Source organism: Hipposideros armiger, unplaced genomic scaffold, assembly GCF_001890085.2.
Source record: "Hipposideros armiger isolate ML-2016 unplaced genomic scaffold, ASM189008v1 scaffold_63, whole genome shotgun sequence".
Lineage (NCBI taxonomy): Eukaryota > Metazoa > Chordata > Mammalia > Chiroptera > Hipposideridae > Hipposideros > Hipposideros armiger.
This window is the reverse complement of record NW_017731413.1, coordinates 1,283,591-1,303,116: the sequence shown is the minus strand read 5'-3', so window position 1 is coordinate 1,303,116 and position 19,526 is coordinate 1,283,591. Positions and strand designations below refer to the sequence as shown.

Below are 19,526 nucleotides of genomic sequence, written 5' to 3'. Positions count from 1 at the left end.
ACAAAGACTTCAGCAAGGGATCCCCTAAAAAAAGGGACCACATTCACATTACCTTCATTAAGCATATTGTTGTGATTGTTCTATTTTATTATTAGCTACTGTTGTTAATCTCTTACTGTGTCTAATTTGTAATTTTATTATTAGCTACTGTTGTTAATCTCTTACTGTGTCTAATTTGTAAATTAAACTTTATCATAGGTATGTATGTATAGAAGAAACAGTGCAGTCGTATATAGGGGTCAGTACTATCTGAGGTTTCAGGCACCCACTGGGGAGCTTGGAACACATCCCTCAAGGACAAGGGAGGGACTACTGTATCAGAAATTCTGCATTGATTCCCACTCGCATCACTCAAATAACATGATTTCAGTTAGTCATTTAAGTCTCTGACAAATCTACATAAAATAAGATTAAGAGAGCTGCGATGCTTAGGAGAAAGTCAGTTTTGCGTATGAAAACAAAGGACAGATCTATCTTACAGACATATATCAATTAAGTCATGCATTTATTATATTACTATATTTAAAAGGCATTGTGAAATGACAGCCTGGCAACATTCCTAGAAGAACCTAGTTGAAATACACATCCTTGAGATTTATTGGTCATTTGTCCTTAAGAAATTAAGAAGTGGAAAGCTTTAAAGAAGGACATTTTGCCGAAGCATAACCCATTAAAGGAAAGACAAAAGGATGAGTCATAGAATTATAGAGTTGGAAAGGGTCTAGTTCCACCTTTTCATTTTCAAGTAAGGAAACTGAGGTTCATTGCGAGGTGGTGTTTTTCAAGTCACACAGCAAGTTAGTGCAGAGGTGGGAGGAGCAATCAGATCAGAACTCTTTAACTCGCTGAGGGTGAACTTCAGGAGTGTAATTTTCATAGGTTATTTACTTTACTGATTATGAAAACAAGGTAAAGCTATGATTTATTGTTAAATGAGAAGAACGAGTTGGACAGAAATGTATATAGAGTGATTTCATGTTTTTAAAGTACATTTATCTATCATCTATCTGTGTCTATCTATCATCTATCTATCTATCTATCTATCTATCTATCTATCTATCTATCTATCTATCTATCAATTATCAGTCATCTATCGCCGATCCATTTGGGATTGCATGAAATTGGAGAAAAGAGTGGAAGAGGGCCGGCCAAGTGGCTCAGTTGGTTAAGAGCTCGCTCAAGGGTTTGAGCTCTGAGCAACAGCGGTTCGAGTCCAGCCTGAGCTGAGCAGCCGCTGAGCTGCCAACAGGTAGCAGGATGGCTCAGCTAAAAAAAAAAAAAAAAAGAAAAGAGTGGAAGTATATATATGAGGAAACATTGGCTATTCACAGGAGGGATAAAGCAAGGGGATAAGAAAAAACCTGTAATAAAATAGAATTTTGTGAAACAGTATGTGAAAATACAGATTACAAAATTATATTTATAAAATTATTATTAAGACATAGAAATTAAAAAATACATAAAAGACTAGAAAGTCGTTAGAATATGAGCGCAGACCAGAACATGGACAGAAAAAAAAATAATTTTGATCAGGGTTATGGGTATTTTAAAATTTGTGTTTTAAAAAAGTGTTTTCAGTAACATAAAAAAATAAAAATAAATACAAGTCAAATGAATCTCTTCTGAAATCACTGAAACACACCTATTTTAACTCAAACCTAACAAAAAGACTTAATCATGTATTCATTAACAAACCTTTAATTATCAGCATTGATGGCAATGTTTTATGTTTCACATATATGTGTTTGTATATATGTATCTATATAAATATATATTTGTTTACTAAATTGCCATATACTTTCTTCATTGAATGGTGTAGACAATGAAAATAAAAGTAATGTATACTCACTAAAAATTTCAGGAAATTTAGGAGAGCAGAAAATAAAAATCAGTGATAATCTTAACTAGAGATAGCAACAGTTAATTTTTTTGCATCTGTCCTTCCAGATTTGTTTTATGCATGTGTATTCAAAATGGGATTATAATTTACTTTATCTAATTTTTTTCACTAAGTAATATATTATGGCTATATTTCCATGGTAATAAATATAATGTCACTTTTCATTAGATAGTTAACATTTCATCATAGGAAATTACAGTAATCTATTTTACAAATTTTCTATTAATGGTCATTTGGTTAAATTCTCTTTTTTAAATGATCATAAACTGCTGAAATATGCATCTTTATATATATACATTGATCTTGTCCTGTTGCTTCCGTAAGATACATTCCCATGAGTGATATTGCTGGGTACTATTGTTTTTAATTGTTTAAAATATTTCATTTCCTAACTTTCTATAAGTTTATACTTGAGTATCAAAAATACTAGTAGATGAGAGGCCTTTTGTTATCAGAACAGTGTATCACAGATGCAACCAGCGTAAGCTATAAAGTTTTTCTCATGGGTAAGTAATCCATGTTTATCACTTAATTCATTATATTTCTGGAAAACAAATTTATACCTAAAAACAATCATTATGGTGATCCACACCTCACGAAGGTCTATTATTTATATTTCAAGTCATTTCTAATTATTTTCAGCTTCCACCCTCACTGGTATGAGGTCATTAATGGTGGACTTTGTAAAATGCACTGACATTTATATAGAAATCATTCTATTAGTATTTTGAAAGTGTCTACAAAGAAGACTTTTTGCAACTATTTTCAGCTTTATGTTGAATGTTCAGGGGGTACAGTCTATCAGAAATATCCATATCCTTAAGATACTTAAATATATTTGAAATAATGAGTTATTATCTATCCTTTGTTTCTTTGGAAATTATTTTAAGAGAAAAATGGATAGGAGGGAAAAAAGAAGTCAAAGAAGGGAGATGTCATATATTATGGTCTATTATATACCAGGAATGTCGCTAACTACTTTCTCATTAGATCTTCCCAATGATATTGAGGGAGGTACATATTATTTGTTATCGCTGCTTTTTGTATGAAGAAGTGAGGTTTTGGTTGATGAAATGATTTTCCGAAAGTCCCACTGCTAGTACTTGTTAAGAGTTGGTGTTCAAACCTATGCTTATGTAGGTAATATATTTTGCCCCCCAAAAAATAAGTTTTTCACAACTGGAGCTTCCCAGTGACAGAATATGTTGTCTCTGGAAGGAGTGAGTTTCTCATCATGGGAAATATGGAGGCAGATGTTGATGCTGGTTGGTCATACGTGAAAGGTGTGGAAAGTACTCTGGTGTAAGTGGGAGACTGTACTTGCTCGTTTCTCTACCCCTCATCTAGAAGGTTAAATATTTTGTTGAACTGAAAACAAATTTCTAACTATTGATACATCATAGGCAAATATTAGGCCTCGGAGTGATACTCAACTATTTCAAACTTAAGAGAAACTTAATTTCACTTTTTTTTTTTACTAATTTACTAAACTTTACTAAACTTTAATTTCACTTTTTTACTAATAAATATTACCTGTAATTTCAAAACCAGAGAATCTCAGCCATATTCTGATGAACAAAATATGTATGATGTAGGTTATTTTCATTTTTAATGACTACGTATTTGGAAGGAGTGGTGTTAAATAAATTTTAGTGTCTCTTGTGCTAAGAACACCATTGTTTGGTTGATAAGCACTATCTCTTGATAAAGATTAGATAACTACTGCTAGTCTAATGAGTACTATTAACTCACATTTCTACTTAGCTATCCTATTATTAAGGGATTTCTTGGATTTCATCTATCTAAAAAAACAACTAAGTCACTCAGTGAAGTGTTATATGAAATAATAATAAAAACAAGTCCCCTCTGGATTTAGACAAAATAGTGTGCTTGCATGCTAACATATTCTACTACCCACCTTCCCCAGTTGGTTCTATTAAAAACAGTGCTGTAAAAAGAAATAAAAAATAAATAAATTATGCCTGTTGCAAAGCATTTCACAGAAAGGCTTTATGTGCAATTTAACAGTTCATGGAAAAAAGAATATTACTGGAGGCAAGGAAAATTCCTCCTCTGACAATAAGTGAAACTCAGGCCATTATTAGCATTTATGCATTCACTTTGGGAAGGGAGAAGATATTCAGAGCTGTGATTCATTCAGATATAGGACCCTGCGGCCTGTGCCCTGGGGGTTGAGCTAAAGCCTTCCATAGCAATAGGTAGGCTTCGCTAAGAGGAAGTGGTTGTTTCTACACCTAAACACCCTCAGATGGCTCCTGTTAGTGCACATGAGTGTGATTTGAACTAAAGAGAAAAGCAAAGAGCTGGCTTCTATTGTTCTGTGCAGGCGGCATGTTTTCTTGAAGGGAGCAGGGGCTGCAGGAAGAAGAAAATCTGCATTTGAAGCAGCTGACTTCCATAAGTGACTTAAGCCTTCCTTCATCTATAAAGTGGGTACAATCGCACCTCACCCAGTTATTTTGAGAATTGAATGCAAAAATGTTCACAGGCATAAAGGGCACAGCATCAGACACACAGTAAGAATGAAATGCATTTCCACTTCTTTCCTCTTTGTCATTTCTCTAACAGACTGACGGTGGGAAATTGTAAATACATGGTTTTTAAAGTGTTCCCCTAGAGTTTGAGGAATGATATTCCCATCAGCAACCTCGGCAGAGCACAGCTATCGGCTGAATCGTATGGCAAAGTACCTCCTGATGCAGAGCTAGAGATCTAGGAGCAAATGTCCGAGGCCTGGGAGCAGCCCTGACACCCGGGAGGTGCAGCCTGGGGAGCTGTGAGATGCCTCCGCTCGCCGCCCAGAACCCAGAAGGAGCCCCTCTTGGAGGAAAGAGCCACGGGAGCTGTCTCTGCTCCCGCAGACCAAGGAAAAGGTGGGGCTTCGATCAGGAGGAGAGACAACACTGTGCTTTAGTGAGTCCCCAGATTATTAGAAACGCTTCACGGAGGGTCTCTATAGCTGCGAGGGACTCGGAACTACACCCTGGCCCTCAGACGCCTGGAGGAAGAGGAGCAAAAGCTTAGAAGGTGGGGTTGTGGGATTAAGGTTAGCTACCATTGCCAGATGGACTCATGTCTTGTTGGGGAGACCACTTCATAGTCGGTGTAGAGGCCTGACCACCGCACTGTATTTCTGAAGCTGATGTTGAATAATATTGTATGTCAACTATAATTATACGTACATATAGTCACAGGACATGGAGTACAGTGTGGAAATGGAGTCAATGGAATTGTAATAGATAAGCATGATATCGGGGGTGGGAGGGCAGTAGATGGGGGGAGGGGGGGTGTTACTTTGTGAGGGTGAAAAGGATAACTATTGCATTGTTCTGTATACCTGAAACTAGCAATAAAAAATAAAATAAAATAAAATAAAAAAATAGTTAGCTACCATTTTCAGGGCTATGTTCCCAGGAAATGGCTTAAGAATTATGCTTTATCCAATGTAGGCAGTGTAGCTTATGATAAAATCACAAATTCATTTTAATAGCTCTCATTTATCATTAAAATCCAGCTGGAATTCATATATTGGCAAAAGTAGGTTTTTAAAAGATGAGACTCTAGATATTTCTCTTTGAATACAATTTAACCTTAAGAAAAACAATCCCGGCCTTAAAATACACCTTTTAACTAAATACCACTCTTTAATATTCATGTACTTGCGACCAAATGAATCCAGTCCATACACCTGACATCTGTTTAGTGTAACAGGAGATTATTAAAGCCAGGTTAGAAATAGGAAGGTGTTTATAAGATTATCTGCCATCCCTGTATTGGAAAGTCTGGGCACCTGATGACTCTACATATTTGCTGGAGCGGAATGATGCGCAGGTCCTGTGGAGCCCATTACTGCCTCCACTTTAGTTAAATAATCCTCAGTCTCATCAAGATCATCAAACTGATTCTAAGCAAGTGTGACAATGTGAAGCAGTTCCAACGAACACAGTCAATTTCCTACCTTGAAAGTGCTTCCTTGTGCTATAAGGACAATGGTTAAAAAAATAAAACTTCAAGAAAGACTCTCCAAGAAAGCAACTCAGAATATGCATAGTTATCTCTTTACCACAATCCTCAGTGATCACAAAAGATCAGAGGTTGCCCCAGGGTTTTCCTGTGAGGCTTACACTCTAATTGGAAAGACAGTCATGCATGCTTGGAGAAGAAGCAAGAACATGTATGCTTATCAGTCACCTGGTACATTCCAGGCTGTGGTAGTACAAGTATCTCATTTAATTTTGCAGCAGTTTTATGAGGTGATTGTTAAAAATCTGAATTTACAGGTGAGGAAGTTGACACCAAAGAGATCACAGAGTAAAGCTAAGACCTCAAGCCAAGTCCATATAATTTCAAAACCTATTCTCTGAAAAAGTCCTACACATGGTAGTACATGATGATATAGAACGTACTGTCACATCACAAATCTAGCATTACCGAAAAAAAAAAAAAAGGATGTTCTACATAACATGAGGTATTCAATGTAATTGAATCCTACCGCCAATGCTGATTGGTTTGGCATTTAAATCTGATTTCAAGTGGGAAAGCAGAAGTTATGTTTGTGAAAATTATATGTTAATATTATTCTGAGTGAGAATCTAAGGGGCTGACCTAAAATTAATTCAGTAAATTTTATTTACTTTTATTTCTATCTTAGTCCTGGATAGTTGAGATTGCTGGATATGTTTCAACCTACAATGTAATTGCTGAGGAAATTTAAAAAAAAAAAAAAAGAGGAAAGTGGTTTTTATGAGTGGAACTAGTTATATGTTTCATAGCGACTGTTCAAACTTTGAGCTGGTTCATATTTATAGGCATGAAGATGAGAGTGTTCCAAATGCCTTCCTGCCAATAAATATTTTGTTTACAAAATACCTGAAATTACAAAGATGCAGGTTTGGGCAAGAGCAAACAAAAACACTGAAACAAAATGGGCAAGGGCATGGAAAATTTAATGCTAATCCTTGATCCTTCGTGCATCTCCATGGCTTATGGTTTTATTCTCCTAATCATCCTCTGAGGTTTTTAGCAACAAACATCATAAATGCTCATAAAACTATGCAGCTCTGTTAAAGCTGGGCACAGCACCTGGCTCAGTGGCCTTCCAAAGCAAAATTCTAGGCACTGACGACACATACTAAGCAAAGTAGTATTTCGTCTTGCTCATTCTAAATTTACCTCCCATGAATTTCATTCCACATCTCCTTCCCCAATGTCAAGCGAAAAGAGGACACTCAGGTTTCAGAAAAATAGCTTAGACCATTTAAATCAGTACCCCCTAGATTCTTCCCTTTTCTTTGCCAGGGTACCCTGGAGTTTTATGCTCTCTTTTAGTAACTACTCTTCTCTGGCACCATTTGAGTGTTGGGCTTGCTACCACCTGAGTGATAATTGACACACCACAATGCCAGGGGATACAGCAATGAAGACTAAGAGACTAGTTGACATCATAAAGTTCTTAAAGAAAGGGCTGATGAGTGTTTATTTTGATGTGCCCACGGTGTCAAACACATCTCCCTCACGGTAGAGCAAGGGGAGAGCTGAAAGATAATACTTACCTACATATATGCCACTGCACACATCTCTACCATCATCCTGTATTAATATCCCCATTTCTGTTGATGGGGAAACTGAGTGAGTTGCCTAAGATCATGCAGTTAGTAAACGGCAGAGCTGCGATATGAATTCACGTCGGTCTGATGTTTAATTTCACCATGTGATTTCCCAACCATATTCATTACCAGATACATTATTTGTAGAATGTGATCTCTGTGGGGTTATCACCTCCCTAGTTCTATCCAGCCTCAAGAGGAAAAGGCCTGCAGCCCAGTAAACCTGTAATTCACAAATAGCAGAATGGCCACTGGAATGCCACATATTATGGTCAATCACTTCATGCCTAATTAGTGTCTAGTTAAGAGGTGAAAATTAAAGTGCATACAGTAGTAGTCTTTGTTAATAGTAACGATGCTTTGAAGACTGAGTTGATACTTTCATTTTTGTTATCACTGTAGAAAAATAGTAAATAAAGGCAGCAGGTAAGATGGCGAAATGAGAGGTGGACAGACGAGAATTAAGGGACAATAATCCCTTGGTTTTGTTTATGGCTAACATGACCTTCAAAGGCAGCTTTACCTGAGTGGCATTTTTAACATTTACCCTTATTTTCCTTATAATCATGTTCATAACATTTTTACAATTTTATGGTACTATCTGTTTGAAGCATTTTAGAATGTTCAAGTTCAATGTCACCTAAGTCTTCCAACAGAGAAGCACTAGGCCTCTGCTTGAACATTCTCAGTATCAGGGGATTTACTACTGATAAGAAAATACATTCTTACCTTTACCTTCAATCAAAAATCTGCATTCCTACAGCTATCTTGAAATTATTCGGTAAGCATATCTGAAAGAATTATGTGGCAACATACATTCCTAGGCAAGTTCTTCGGATACTAGAAAAGTCTTCAGTGTTTATCAGCATTTCTGGGTAAGAGATCTGGTGATACATGCTATGACAGAGCTAGGTAATATCCTATTTGTGTCACTAAACGTGTGCACACAATTTTGGTACTTTTTCATAATTTTTCAGTTTTTAAAATTTAAAACAAATATGCATTTCATAAAAAAAATAGTTTAACTTTGTAAAAAATGATCACTTAACTAACACGGTGCCTAGTTGCATTAGAATATGAAGTTCTTACTTGTCCCAGCACATGATAAATGAGTGAGGTGCCCCTACAAGCGTCTCATTGAGACCTGAATATACCATAACAGCAACCCCAGATTTCAGCGTCACTTCTCATCCACCCAGGCCCAGCGCACCACGAGCGAGCTATTCTCCAACCTACCTGTGCTGACAAGTCACTTGGAGTGCTATTTAAAAGGCCCTTGTGAGCAGTCAAAGGTCCACAAAGTACCATCACTGTATACCCGATCATATATTCAGGCTTCTCTCACACAGATCTTAATCCTATTATCTCTACAGAAACATCAACTATTATTGCTAACTTCGACACGAGAAACCTGAGTTGTTCCGGGAGCTTAGAAATCACCTGTGTTAACTCCATAATCTATACATTTACTTAATCTACAGTTATACCACTACTTAGTGGCAGGGTAGAATGGAGTCAGTCAGGTCTTTTGACACTTTCCAGAATAGCAGTTTCTTTAGTATGGGTATTACTGCAATTTTTAGATGTAGCTATCTGGTATCTGACATCATCCATCAGTATTAAGCAAAGTCTTCAAAGAAAGTTTCAAATGGCCATCTACTCTGAGCCTCAATTGTAGGGAAGATAACAATACTTTGTAAGGGTAATATATTAAACAGTGATTACAAAACTGACTACTTATGAAACACTTAGCTAGGTATTCTGGAACACGTGAATATGAGTAACAAACAGTTCTTGCCATACTGGAGCTTATAACTTGGAAGCTGTCAATCACTTTGGCCAGAATAAATGAAATATTTCACTGAATGAGAAATAGTGGTACATTACGTCATGATATTCGACAACACTTTGAAGTTCTTCATAATAACCTCTACATCAAGTTGAGATTCCATTAATGACAACTGGCATAGTAAAATCGCACATGGGGAAAAATATCTCTCAATGTGCTAAATCAACATACTTATAATTGATATTGTTTAGAGGTCCTGGTTTTTTGATATAAGTGTAAAGAAATCAGTCATAGTTGCTGTTATTATAATAAAACATGAAATTATCTAAAGACTCCTATCATTTTCTAGCTAGCTCTTGAGTACATTTATTCATTATGATATAGAGGAGAGGTTTCCTTACTTGCAGTCTCGCCATTCATTTCTTCAAGTCCACTGTTAATTCCAACATCTATGGAACTCATGATTTTGTCAATCTGTGAGAAACAAAAACCATATAAATGAACTATGACATTCACTTTTAGCTCGGCATTTTAAAATAACTTCTAAATGCCAAAAGCATATATTCTTGATATTGTTACCACTGCAATGCCATAATTAAGAGAAAGGGTTAAAGGAAGCAGACATCTTTTGCGTTGCTTTTAAAAATATAAATGATGTTTCCCTTTCTTAAACTTTCAAATCCATTTACCTTTTCTTTGTATTTCCTAAAATGAATTTTGTTTAGACCTACATGGGTAAGTTAAGAATTGTGCATTCTTTAAACTATGTAGGGGAAAGGGGCTGAGAAAAAGTTCATGGACGATATCAATCCTCTAGGTCAGCGGTTCTCAACCTGTGGGTCGCGACCCCTTTGGGGGTCGAATGACCCTTTCACAGGGGTCGCCTAAGACCATCGGAAAACAAAAAGATATTTACATGACGATTCATAACAGTAGCAAAATTACAGTTCTAGTGTAGCAACGAAAATAATTTTATGGTTGGGGGTCACCACAACATGAGGAACTGTATTAAGGGGTTGCGGCATTAGGAAGGTTGAGAACCACTGCTCTAGGGCGTGCATCTCATCTGACAGGTAAGGGGTGGGTTTCAGTTTGTGGGCAAGGCCATTGGAACCAAGTTCTTACTAAATGGTTTGACCAGCCACAAGTTGATTTGTGGCATGTAATCACAAGAATGTAGGCATGGAAATAATTTAATTCTAAGAGATAAGTTAAATATTAATTAATCCTGCCTCATCCCAAAAAGGATTTCAGATGTTAGTCACACAGTTAATAAATGTAAGAAACCGACTCGCACAAACTATCAATCCAGTAGTATGAGATTTATAGGAAGAAATGACTGTCTAAGCTTTAACCATTTATGGTTTAATCCCCCTCCTTATCATCTTAGCAATCCTAGCAAGACAGCAGGTTTTAATGTCTCATTTTGTTCACCCAGAAGCAGATGCAGAGAGATTGAGTGATTTTTCCTAAACATCTCAATTCAGAATGTCAATATCAGAACAATTTCCATTTCCAGTTCTCAGAGTACTATAGTGACCTATTGTGTTTCAAAACCCAATCCAACTGGCACAGTCTTTTGAGCGACATGATGTGACACGTTTGAATAAAATGCTAAAGGACAGTATGGTCCATTCTTTGAAGAAATTCAAGAAAAAGCAAGAAACATCCTTATTTTATGATGCAGTCCTCCTTAGGGACAAAGAATAATATTTCACAGCCTTCCAAGGGCACTTACTCTCTGAGTAACTCTGAAATGAAAAACTGTGTCTTTAGGTAAAGTTTAAATTGGCAATACTGGACCCCAAGATGTTATTTTCTTTAATGTCTCTCTGATACTTGTGAAATGGAAATATTAAGTAATTTGTATGTATTGTAAGATTCTAAGATCTTCTGGAAATATAAGATACTTTCAAGAAGGGAGACGAGCTAACAAAGAATTTGGCAAGTGGCAAAATTATACAGAGCAGCAAAAACACAACAATTTTTCTCAATTTGTCAGCTGCAGTGCTCGGGAGGGCATAATGTGAACATTCTCTTGTACCTCATAGCTAGTTATTACTTCTGCTTGATATCAATTTCTATGGAAACACTAGATTTCCCAACATGTGTGGAATTGTTTGTTTTTACACTTGCTGTGAAATCCATAACATCATGTATAATATTACCCCTAGAACCTTTTCCTTCCACTTAGAGCTGTATGTATTTGTTAATTGTTTCTTTTGCCCCTGAAAGACTTACAAAGCTGACAATTCTTTCCCCAAACCTCCCTCAACTCCAAAGCCTTAAATAACGAAGAACAGGCTTACTTCTTCCCATTCAGAAGTGAAGGATGGTGCCCGCTCAGAATTCCCTTTGGAACTGTGTTCAGCAGTTGAAGATTCACTCCAGTTAACTCTTGATGTCTTCTCATTTGAAGGGTAGGTAATGAGATCAGAATCCGATTTAGACACAGTTTTGGATAAGTGCATGTCAATCAAAGCTTTTGGCAATGACCTGATTCTCCCCAGGGTACAGGCTCTCTCCACAAATCCTCCTGTGTTCACAATCCACTGGTCCCCATTCCGGGATCCACTCCTAGTTGTTCTTGTGCCAACAATGGTATGGTTTTCGAGTGGGTTGCTTTTTTTGTGAAAAATTGTCCTACTGACCACTTTGGGTTTAACTTTCTTTACCACAGGTTCCGAGCTATTTTCTATCGGAGACTGTTTGAAAGGCAAAGGACTATTTGACAAAGTGACTTCGGCGTGTCCTTCATGTTCATCCCTTTTTCTGTAGAGATGGAATGGATTTTCAGGGGACTCACAGGCTGGAGAGGATCCGTGAAGAAGGCCTGCAAACTGCCCAGGGTCATATTCTTTCGGGGGATCACTGTCCTCCTGCTGAGAGAGGTCATCTACAAAAGAGAGGAAGGATGTCAGGAAGTCAGGATGCGTGTTTATAAATACTTTCACAGGCCCTGGTACAACAGCAGTGCCCTTCCAAACTTGTGCAATATCCAGACATTTGATTTATTGCTACACAATGATATCCCCATAAACATACAGTGCTGTATATCAAATAAATGTGCACGTGCGTGTACATATATGTGTGTGCATGTGTGTGTGCTCATGCACGAGGGAGGGGGAGAGAGGAGAGAGAGAAAGAGAGAGAGAGAGAGAGAGAGAGAGAGAGAGAGAGAGAGAGAGAGAGAGAGAGAGAGAGCAAGCGCTGGAGAGAGAGAACTGGATCTTTCAGGCACACCTTAGGGTGCATTTCAAAGGTATAAGTTAGGTATTAAGTGAGTAATTGCACACCCCTCTCCCTTGTCCATAGGGCACATGTTTTATATTGGATAACAAAATTGGATTTCCTTAAAGTGAGACACCCACATCCCAACCCTCCCACTGACTGAGTCACTGCTCAGTAGGACATCTGGCAGGTAAATCAAGATCATGCATAATGACATCCCTCTGTCCTTCCCCAGCAAATAAGTTCAAAGCCAAAATCTTGCCAAGTATCATTGGAAGTAATTTAGGGATAATAATCCTAATACTGTTACTTTAAATATGAAATTAAGAATAATTCTACACAGATTATATAATTTAGACAAAAAGAATTTGTTAGGCTTAACATAGGCAAACAATGCAATCCAATATCATTAGAAAGTGAGACTCTTTTACAAGAAGCTGATGTAGAGCTATTAACACAACGCTATCTTTTTCTTTTCTCTCTAAAATACCATTAGTTATTTTTGAGTTTCTTCAGGTCTTAGAAAATGCAATGCAGAAAAGAAACCAAAGAAAAATGATGATTTTTATTTTCATTTTTCTAAGATAAAACACTTTTTCGGAGCTAAAACATAAATGCTCTCTGAGATTTAAAATATGCCATGCTTTTTTATGACCTAATTTGTCTTCTAAAGATATGCTGTGTAAAAACCTGGCCAAAGAACTTAGCAAAGGAAGTCAGTTTCCTTTTTGATTGGTCATTTTAATTCATATAGCTAAATATTTGTCACAATCAAAAATTAAATCACCCAATAAGCCCATAACCTAATCCTGTGAAAAAAAGTCAAATTCTGTGTAGCCAGTGTGGTAACAATGATAAATCCAAAACTGACTTGCTGACTCACACTTTAAAGAAGTTAGTTATTATTTCAAACCCCCAACACCAATGATTTTATAAATGAACAAGTAACAGTTAATAGGAATGTGCTATTTACTAGGCACTGAATTAAGGGCTATATTTACATAATCTCATTTGATCCTCAGACTAGCCTGTGAAATAATTAATAATCATGATTTCCTAATCGATACAGCCAGAATATTGAATTCATATATTTATACAAGTAGGCAACCACAATAGGTATTTGCCCAGAGGATGCTACAGGCAAACTGACTTTTCTTTGTTGAAATTTGGTCCCAGGCCCCTATACCATTCTCTACCTTGGAGCTGATAGAAGCAGGTTTGCTGCTGGCTTTGCATATCCCAGACCGCACCCTGATTCCTGCTTGGCTTTTCCAAACAGACAGTGTCCCCCTGCCCACACCTATCAGAAGGGCATCCTGAGATGAAGGAAAGAAGACTGATAGGAAGAGAGGGCCAAGAGACAATCTAAAAGAGAAATGATTTGCACCCATCCAGTACTATTATAATCACTTTATCTTCCCAAGAAAACTCTGTTTCTTTCTAGTGTAGCAACATTATGTCCTTGATCAAACTCCATTTTGACCTCCCCTCACAACTGAGACCCTTCTTGGAGTAGACTACTGGGTGGAGAGTGAGGGAAGGCAACTATGAGCTCTCTCTAAAGGCTGGAGTTTATGGCCTATTATATACTTTTTTTTTTTTAAGACTTTGTTAGGAGCGTGTGCTCTCACCAGCTGAGCCATCCTGCTACCTGTTGGCAGCTCAGCTTGGGCACAGCTCACTGGCCCATGTGGGAATCAAACCGGCAAACCTGTTGCTCAGAGCTTGTGCTCTTAACAAACTGACCCACTTGGCTGGCCTTTATATACATTTTTTTTTAAAGATTTTTATTGGGTAATTGGGGGGATGGGAACAGTGATGGGGAATTGGGGGAAGGGGAACAGACAAATTGCTGTCGTTTTGTTCTTCAATCTAGTTGTGGAGGACGCTGCTTCACTGGCCCAAGTTGGCACCATCATTGCGCTCTTTCCAGGTGAGGCAGATCAGTCGCCGGCTTCTCCACGGACGCTCACGCTGGCTGCTGGCCGCTCACGCTGGCTGCTGGCCGCTCACGCTGGCTGCTGGCTACATATAGTAGCCCATGGCAACCCACTGCCACAGGGGCTGCAGCCTACGCCGTGGCCAGCGACTCACGGCAGCCCAGCTCCAGGTTGAGCTGTTGTTCAGCATCTTAGCTGTAGAGGGCAGTGTCACTGGCCCTCATATGTGGGATCCGAACCGGGGCCCTCTGGCATCCCAAGCGAGTTCTTAACCATCGCGCCACTCGGCCGGCCCTATATACATTTTTTAAAAGTCAAAATTAACACTGAGATGATTTAAGTTGCTAAAGTTTCCCTAGCTAGTAAGTGGTTAAGCTGAGATTCAAACTAAGGCCCATCAGATTCCCTTACCCATAGACCTGGAAAATATATCACTATTAAGAAAAAAGAATAATCTAGGGTTCAAGGAAAGTTAAGTAGGCTCTTTGTGAGGAGGGACTTGTTTCACGTGTGTATGAATGTTTCTGGAATTTGGGACAAGTGAACTAAAAGCATTTTTATTTCTGCTTCATTTAAGTAAGCTAATACTATGAGGCAATAAAACCAAGTATTTTGTTCCAATTTATTTTCTCTTTGTTCTTTCAAGGCTACTTGGCTCCCCCATAGTGCTTTGCAACATAAGTAGGTTGGTATGGAATGGCAGTAGTAGGTAAATAATGTAAAAGAAGGAATTTTGCAATAAGGGAGTTTAGAATTTTATTTTGAAAGTTGATGAAGAAGGCTACAGAGTTTGAGTTTAAAAGGAAAACTGGAAAGAACCAGCCTATAGTGGGGAAAAGATTTTGTAAATCTCAGTCAAGAGATTTCTGACCATGTTCTCTCTCTTGGTAACGAGAGTTCTAGGGACATATTATTATTTCAAGTTTTCTACGAATATTATTATTAGGTTATCATCCCCTTTGCGGTTTGACCAAAATGACTATACAATCACAACCCGAAAATGTTATCACCTGTCCAAGTCCTCTAGTCATAAGCAGTCACGTCCCTAAGAATTTAGTTAGCTTAGATTAGCTATTAAATAATAGCTTTTAGCATCATGACAGTTAGTAACATTTTTGCTCAGAGATATGAAAAGGCAAACGTTATTCGCTTATTTCAGTGGCCATACTCTAAGGATTACTCGAGTCAAAGACAATGAGAACTTGATATGAAGCCTCCTGAAATGCCTGTTTGACGGATTGATTGCAGTTATGGCCCCAATCTGCAGTGGTTCCCGGTACCCACACTCCACCCTATATCCATTCCTCCCCATGATCTGGATGTGGCCACGTGCCTTGCTTTGGTCAATGAGACAACAACCATGACATAAGCGGAGACTTGAAAAGCACTAGTGCCTTGGGGCTGTTCTCTTGCTGCTCTTGGAATCTACTGTTGTGTGAACCAGCTCAGCCTGGCATGCTGGGTGATGGAATGCTACATTACCCAACTGTCCGAAATTCTAGGCTTTATTCTTTTTCAGGTATGAAGAGGCTAGCAGGTCTGGAGACAACTGCCACTGAAAAGACAGATCGTTATACTCAGATCCCAAGAGGACGGAGCAGGCCATGCCACGAAGGGGTGGGGTAGGAGGGGCCACAGGGAGCACCAGGGTTGGTCAGGAGGCAGAATGAGTGAAGGAAAAGGTGGGTAACAGCCTTTATTGTGGTTTCCATGAGGAGAAATGGGTGAAGCAGAGTGAGCCGAGTTTAGGATTGGCTACTTTGAATCTTTTCAGCTACCCCTAAGGCATAGAGACTGTACCTAGTGGTGGGGTGCCTGGCCATGGTGTGATTAGAGCAAGTGAATGATGGCTCGAATGTGAGAGCCTGTTACAGGATGTTGTTGGGATGTGGTTCTGGATTGGCTGGTTTGCATATGAAAGGTATATTTGCAGGCCAGTTATTTACTATCTCTAAGAATTAGCTAACCCTGGGAGGAGCAGTCCCTCCAGAGTTAGCAAGGTCCCAAGATGTCAAAGCATTAAAAATACATACATACATACATAAATACATAAATATAAAAAGGCGTGGTCAATACACAAGCCACCCCCAATACCTCAGCTGACAGCCAGCAAACTTCCGCACGGTTCTAGGTAGTTTCACCATAAACAGCTTTGCCACAAGTATGTTTGCCGCAAATATTTTCGATGTACAACTAATTGGCCATAAGGCCATTTTGGGGTAAAAGATAAAATAACTAACTAGTTGACAGTTTTGTTTACATTTGGCAAACTTAATGTATTTTGTCAGTTCGGTTTCATTCTCCATTAATGAAGCTCTCACAGTACTCCCATTTTCATATTATATAAATCTTAGCCCTCATAAAGGTCTATATCTTGATGAGTAGACATGGTAGTCTTAAAATAATGGGTGATAATCACATATAAAACCAGACTGCAAAGCAATATGTAAAGCCAGATTAAATATCATGCTAGAACATAACATACCAGTTTTTACAAATCCTTCCGTGAGCGAAATCATCCCTCCCACCTGCTAAAACCAAGTTTACCAAGCTATGGCAAATACTAAAGAGGTGACTATGAATTCACAACAGCCTTCCAGAGCATTAATTATCAATTCTTTAGTTGGAAGCTGATACCCGTTTTAATAAAGGAAGAATTTTAGCAAAAAAGACAAAAAGTACAATGCCAAATGAGGAGGCCAATCAAGAAGAAGAAAAAGTATAATGCGATGAACAAGACTTCAGGGACAATGTATTTTTATTTTTCACAATAGTCCTTTAAATTTGTTATTAATTTTTTCATGTTTCATGATGTCTTTTCTTTTCTTTTCTTTTATTGGGGAACAGTGTGTTTTTCCAGGACCCATCAGCTCCAAGTCAAGTAGTTGTTTCAATCTAGCTGTGGAGGGCATGGGGATCGAACCGTCAACCTTGGTGTTATGAGCACTGCGCTTGAACCAACTGAGCTAACTGGCTGCCTGTCATGATGTCTTTTTTAAATACCCTCTTTTATTTTTTGTTATTTTATCTTTTACAGTGAGTTGCCTTATGGCCAATTAATTATGTGGCAAACGTGCTTGCAGCAAAGATTTACTACGAAATTATGGGACATGCTTCTACACATGTGAGTGAGGCCATCCAGGCCCATCCAGCAGCCCCAGGCCAATCAGCATACTGATCACGGATCCTTGAATAAGGCCAGCCAAGGTTAGCACCCACCAGAATCAAGATCTAAACAAATGGCTCTTATTTTAAGCCATTAAGTTTTAGAGTAGTCTGATATGTAGCAATAGATAACTAATTCATTTGTAGCCCAAGTTTTAAAGAAGAATTGATACATTTTTCAAAATAAATTCTGGCAATGTTTATTTTTTCACATCTAGAAACGATGATAGTAATTATATATACCTGTAAGTGTTGTAAAGATTAAAATAACAGAAGTAAAGCAGTTAGAACAATGCCTGTGGCATAGCACACGTCAAATACATGTTTCTATTATTACAATAATAATTTTTATTCTAGAGGGTTTTGTTTTTACAAAGAAAGGCAGTAGTAATTGATTATATTAAGCACTCGACACAGATTGTTATTTTGACATGGTCAACATATGGGATTTACTCCCTTATTTCTGCTTGTATATTTTTAAAAGCATACTTTGGGAAGAATTTTTGCAGTTTCCTACTATTTCTTTAGATGAAACTGAGGAAAAGTGTATATATTAAACTGTTTTCATAACTTGTCTCACTTAATTTCACACTTCTCTTTTAATAAGTGGATATTTCATTCTAATGTACAGAACTAAATATGTATGAATTCCAATCTGATAGTTATTCAAAGTATCATTAGCATTTCAAAGAAATGTCAGAGTAAGTATCCAATAGCAAGCAGTTCAATCTCTTTTAACCCATTTTTGCCCCTGATCTTTATCACCCATATAAATACCTGAATAACAATAAAACCAAAAATTTCATGTTAAGATGACAACAAATTATGGAAAACAAGTGATTTCTTCTATTGTAGGTCATAACTTTTGTCTATCGGGTCATTGCATTCCTCTTTAGAAAATAAAAAAAATGTCTCCATTTTCACGGATTCTAGCACTGACGTTGGTATTAGCAGAAATTCTAAATATATTTCATAAATATTTATACAATGCCTTCTGTGTACCAGGTACTGTCCTAGGTGCCTAAGTCTCAGCAGTGCCAAAGCAGTGCCCTGCCCTCAGTGAGATTACATTCTAGTGGAGGAAACAGTTGCAGGCAAATAAAAAATAGTATAATTTCTGATGATGGTAAGTTCTATGAAGAGAATAAAGCAAAGTAATCAGATAGAAATTGTTATTGAAGGCAGAGAGAAGAAGGTATAAAAAAGCCCTGAGGCCATTCTGAAGGCCAATGTAGCTACAACAGAGGGGTGAGAGGGTAGTATATGAGCCCGGGTTCTTCAGAGAAAGAGAGAGAGATAGACAGAGGGAAGGGTAGTTCCAGTCTGAATCCAAAGGCCTGACAGATGCTGAGAGAAAGGGATGTATAGTTGCAATCTGGATCCAAAGGCCTGAGAACCAGGAGAATTGATGGTGTAGTTCTAGTGTAAAGGCTGACAGACTCAAGATGTTTCAGGTTGAGTCCATACGCAGGACAAAAGCTGATGTTCCAGTTCAGGGATTGTCACGTAGAAAGAATTCTCTCTTGTTCAGGGTGATGGTCAGCCTTTTGGTTGTATTCAGGCTTTCAACTGATTGGAAGAGGTCCACCCATATTAGGGAGGGTAATTGGCTTTACTCAGTCTACCAATTTAAATGTTCATCTCATCCAAACACACCTTCATAGCAACACCTAGAATAACGTTTGACCAAATATCTGGGCACCCCATGGCCCAGTTAAGTTGACACACAAAATTAAGCCTCACAGGTGGGTAGAATGGGTTGGAGATGAGGTCAGAGTAAAGGGAGGGGTTGGGTTTACATGATCTGATTTACACTATTAGAAGATCACCTGGCATTTCTGATGGTCAGAACATGACAATAATATAGTATTTTT

At 37.9% G+C, this 19,526-nt stretch overlaps 1 protein-coding gene across 8 annotated transcripts in view; it reads right to left on the bottom strand.

Annotated features, from left to right (window-relative positions):
• The window catches only part of ANKS1B (ankyrin repeat and sterile alpha motif domain containing 1B), a 985,090-nt gene that overhangs the window by 482,357 nt on the left and 483,207 nt on the right, over nucleotides 1-19,526 (bottom strand). For all 8 annotated transcript variants that reach the window (XM_019641719.1, XM_019641710.1, XM_019641706.1 and 5 more), the window contains 2 exons: nucleotides 11,626-12,212; nucleotides 9,718-9,790 (listed from right to left, as the gene is read on the bottom strand). In XM_019641719.1, coding sequence (XP_019497264.1) covers nucleotides 9,718-9,790; nucleotides 11,626-12,212 — 660 coding nt within the window. The remainder of the gene's footprint in view (nucleotides 1-9,717; nucleotides 9,791-11,625; nucleotides 12,213-19,526) is intronic.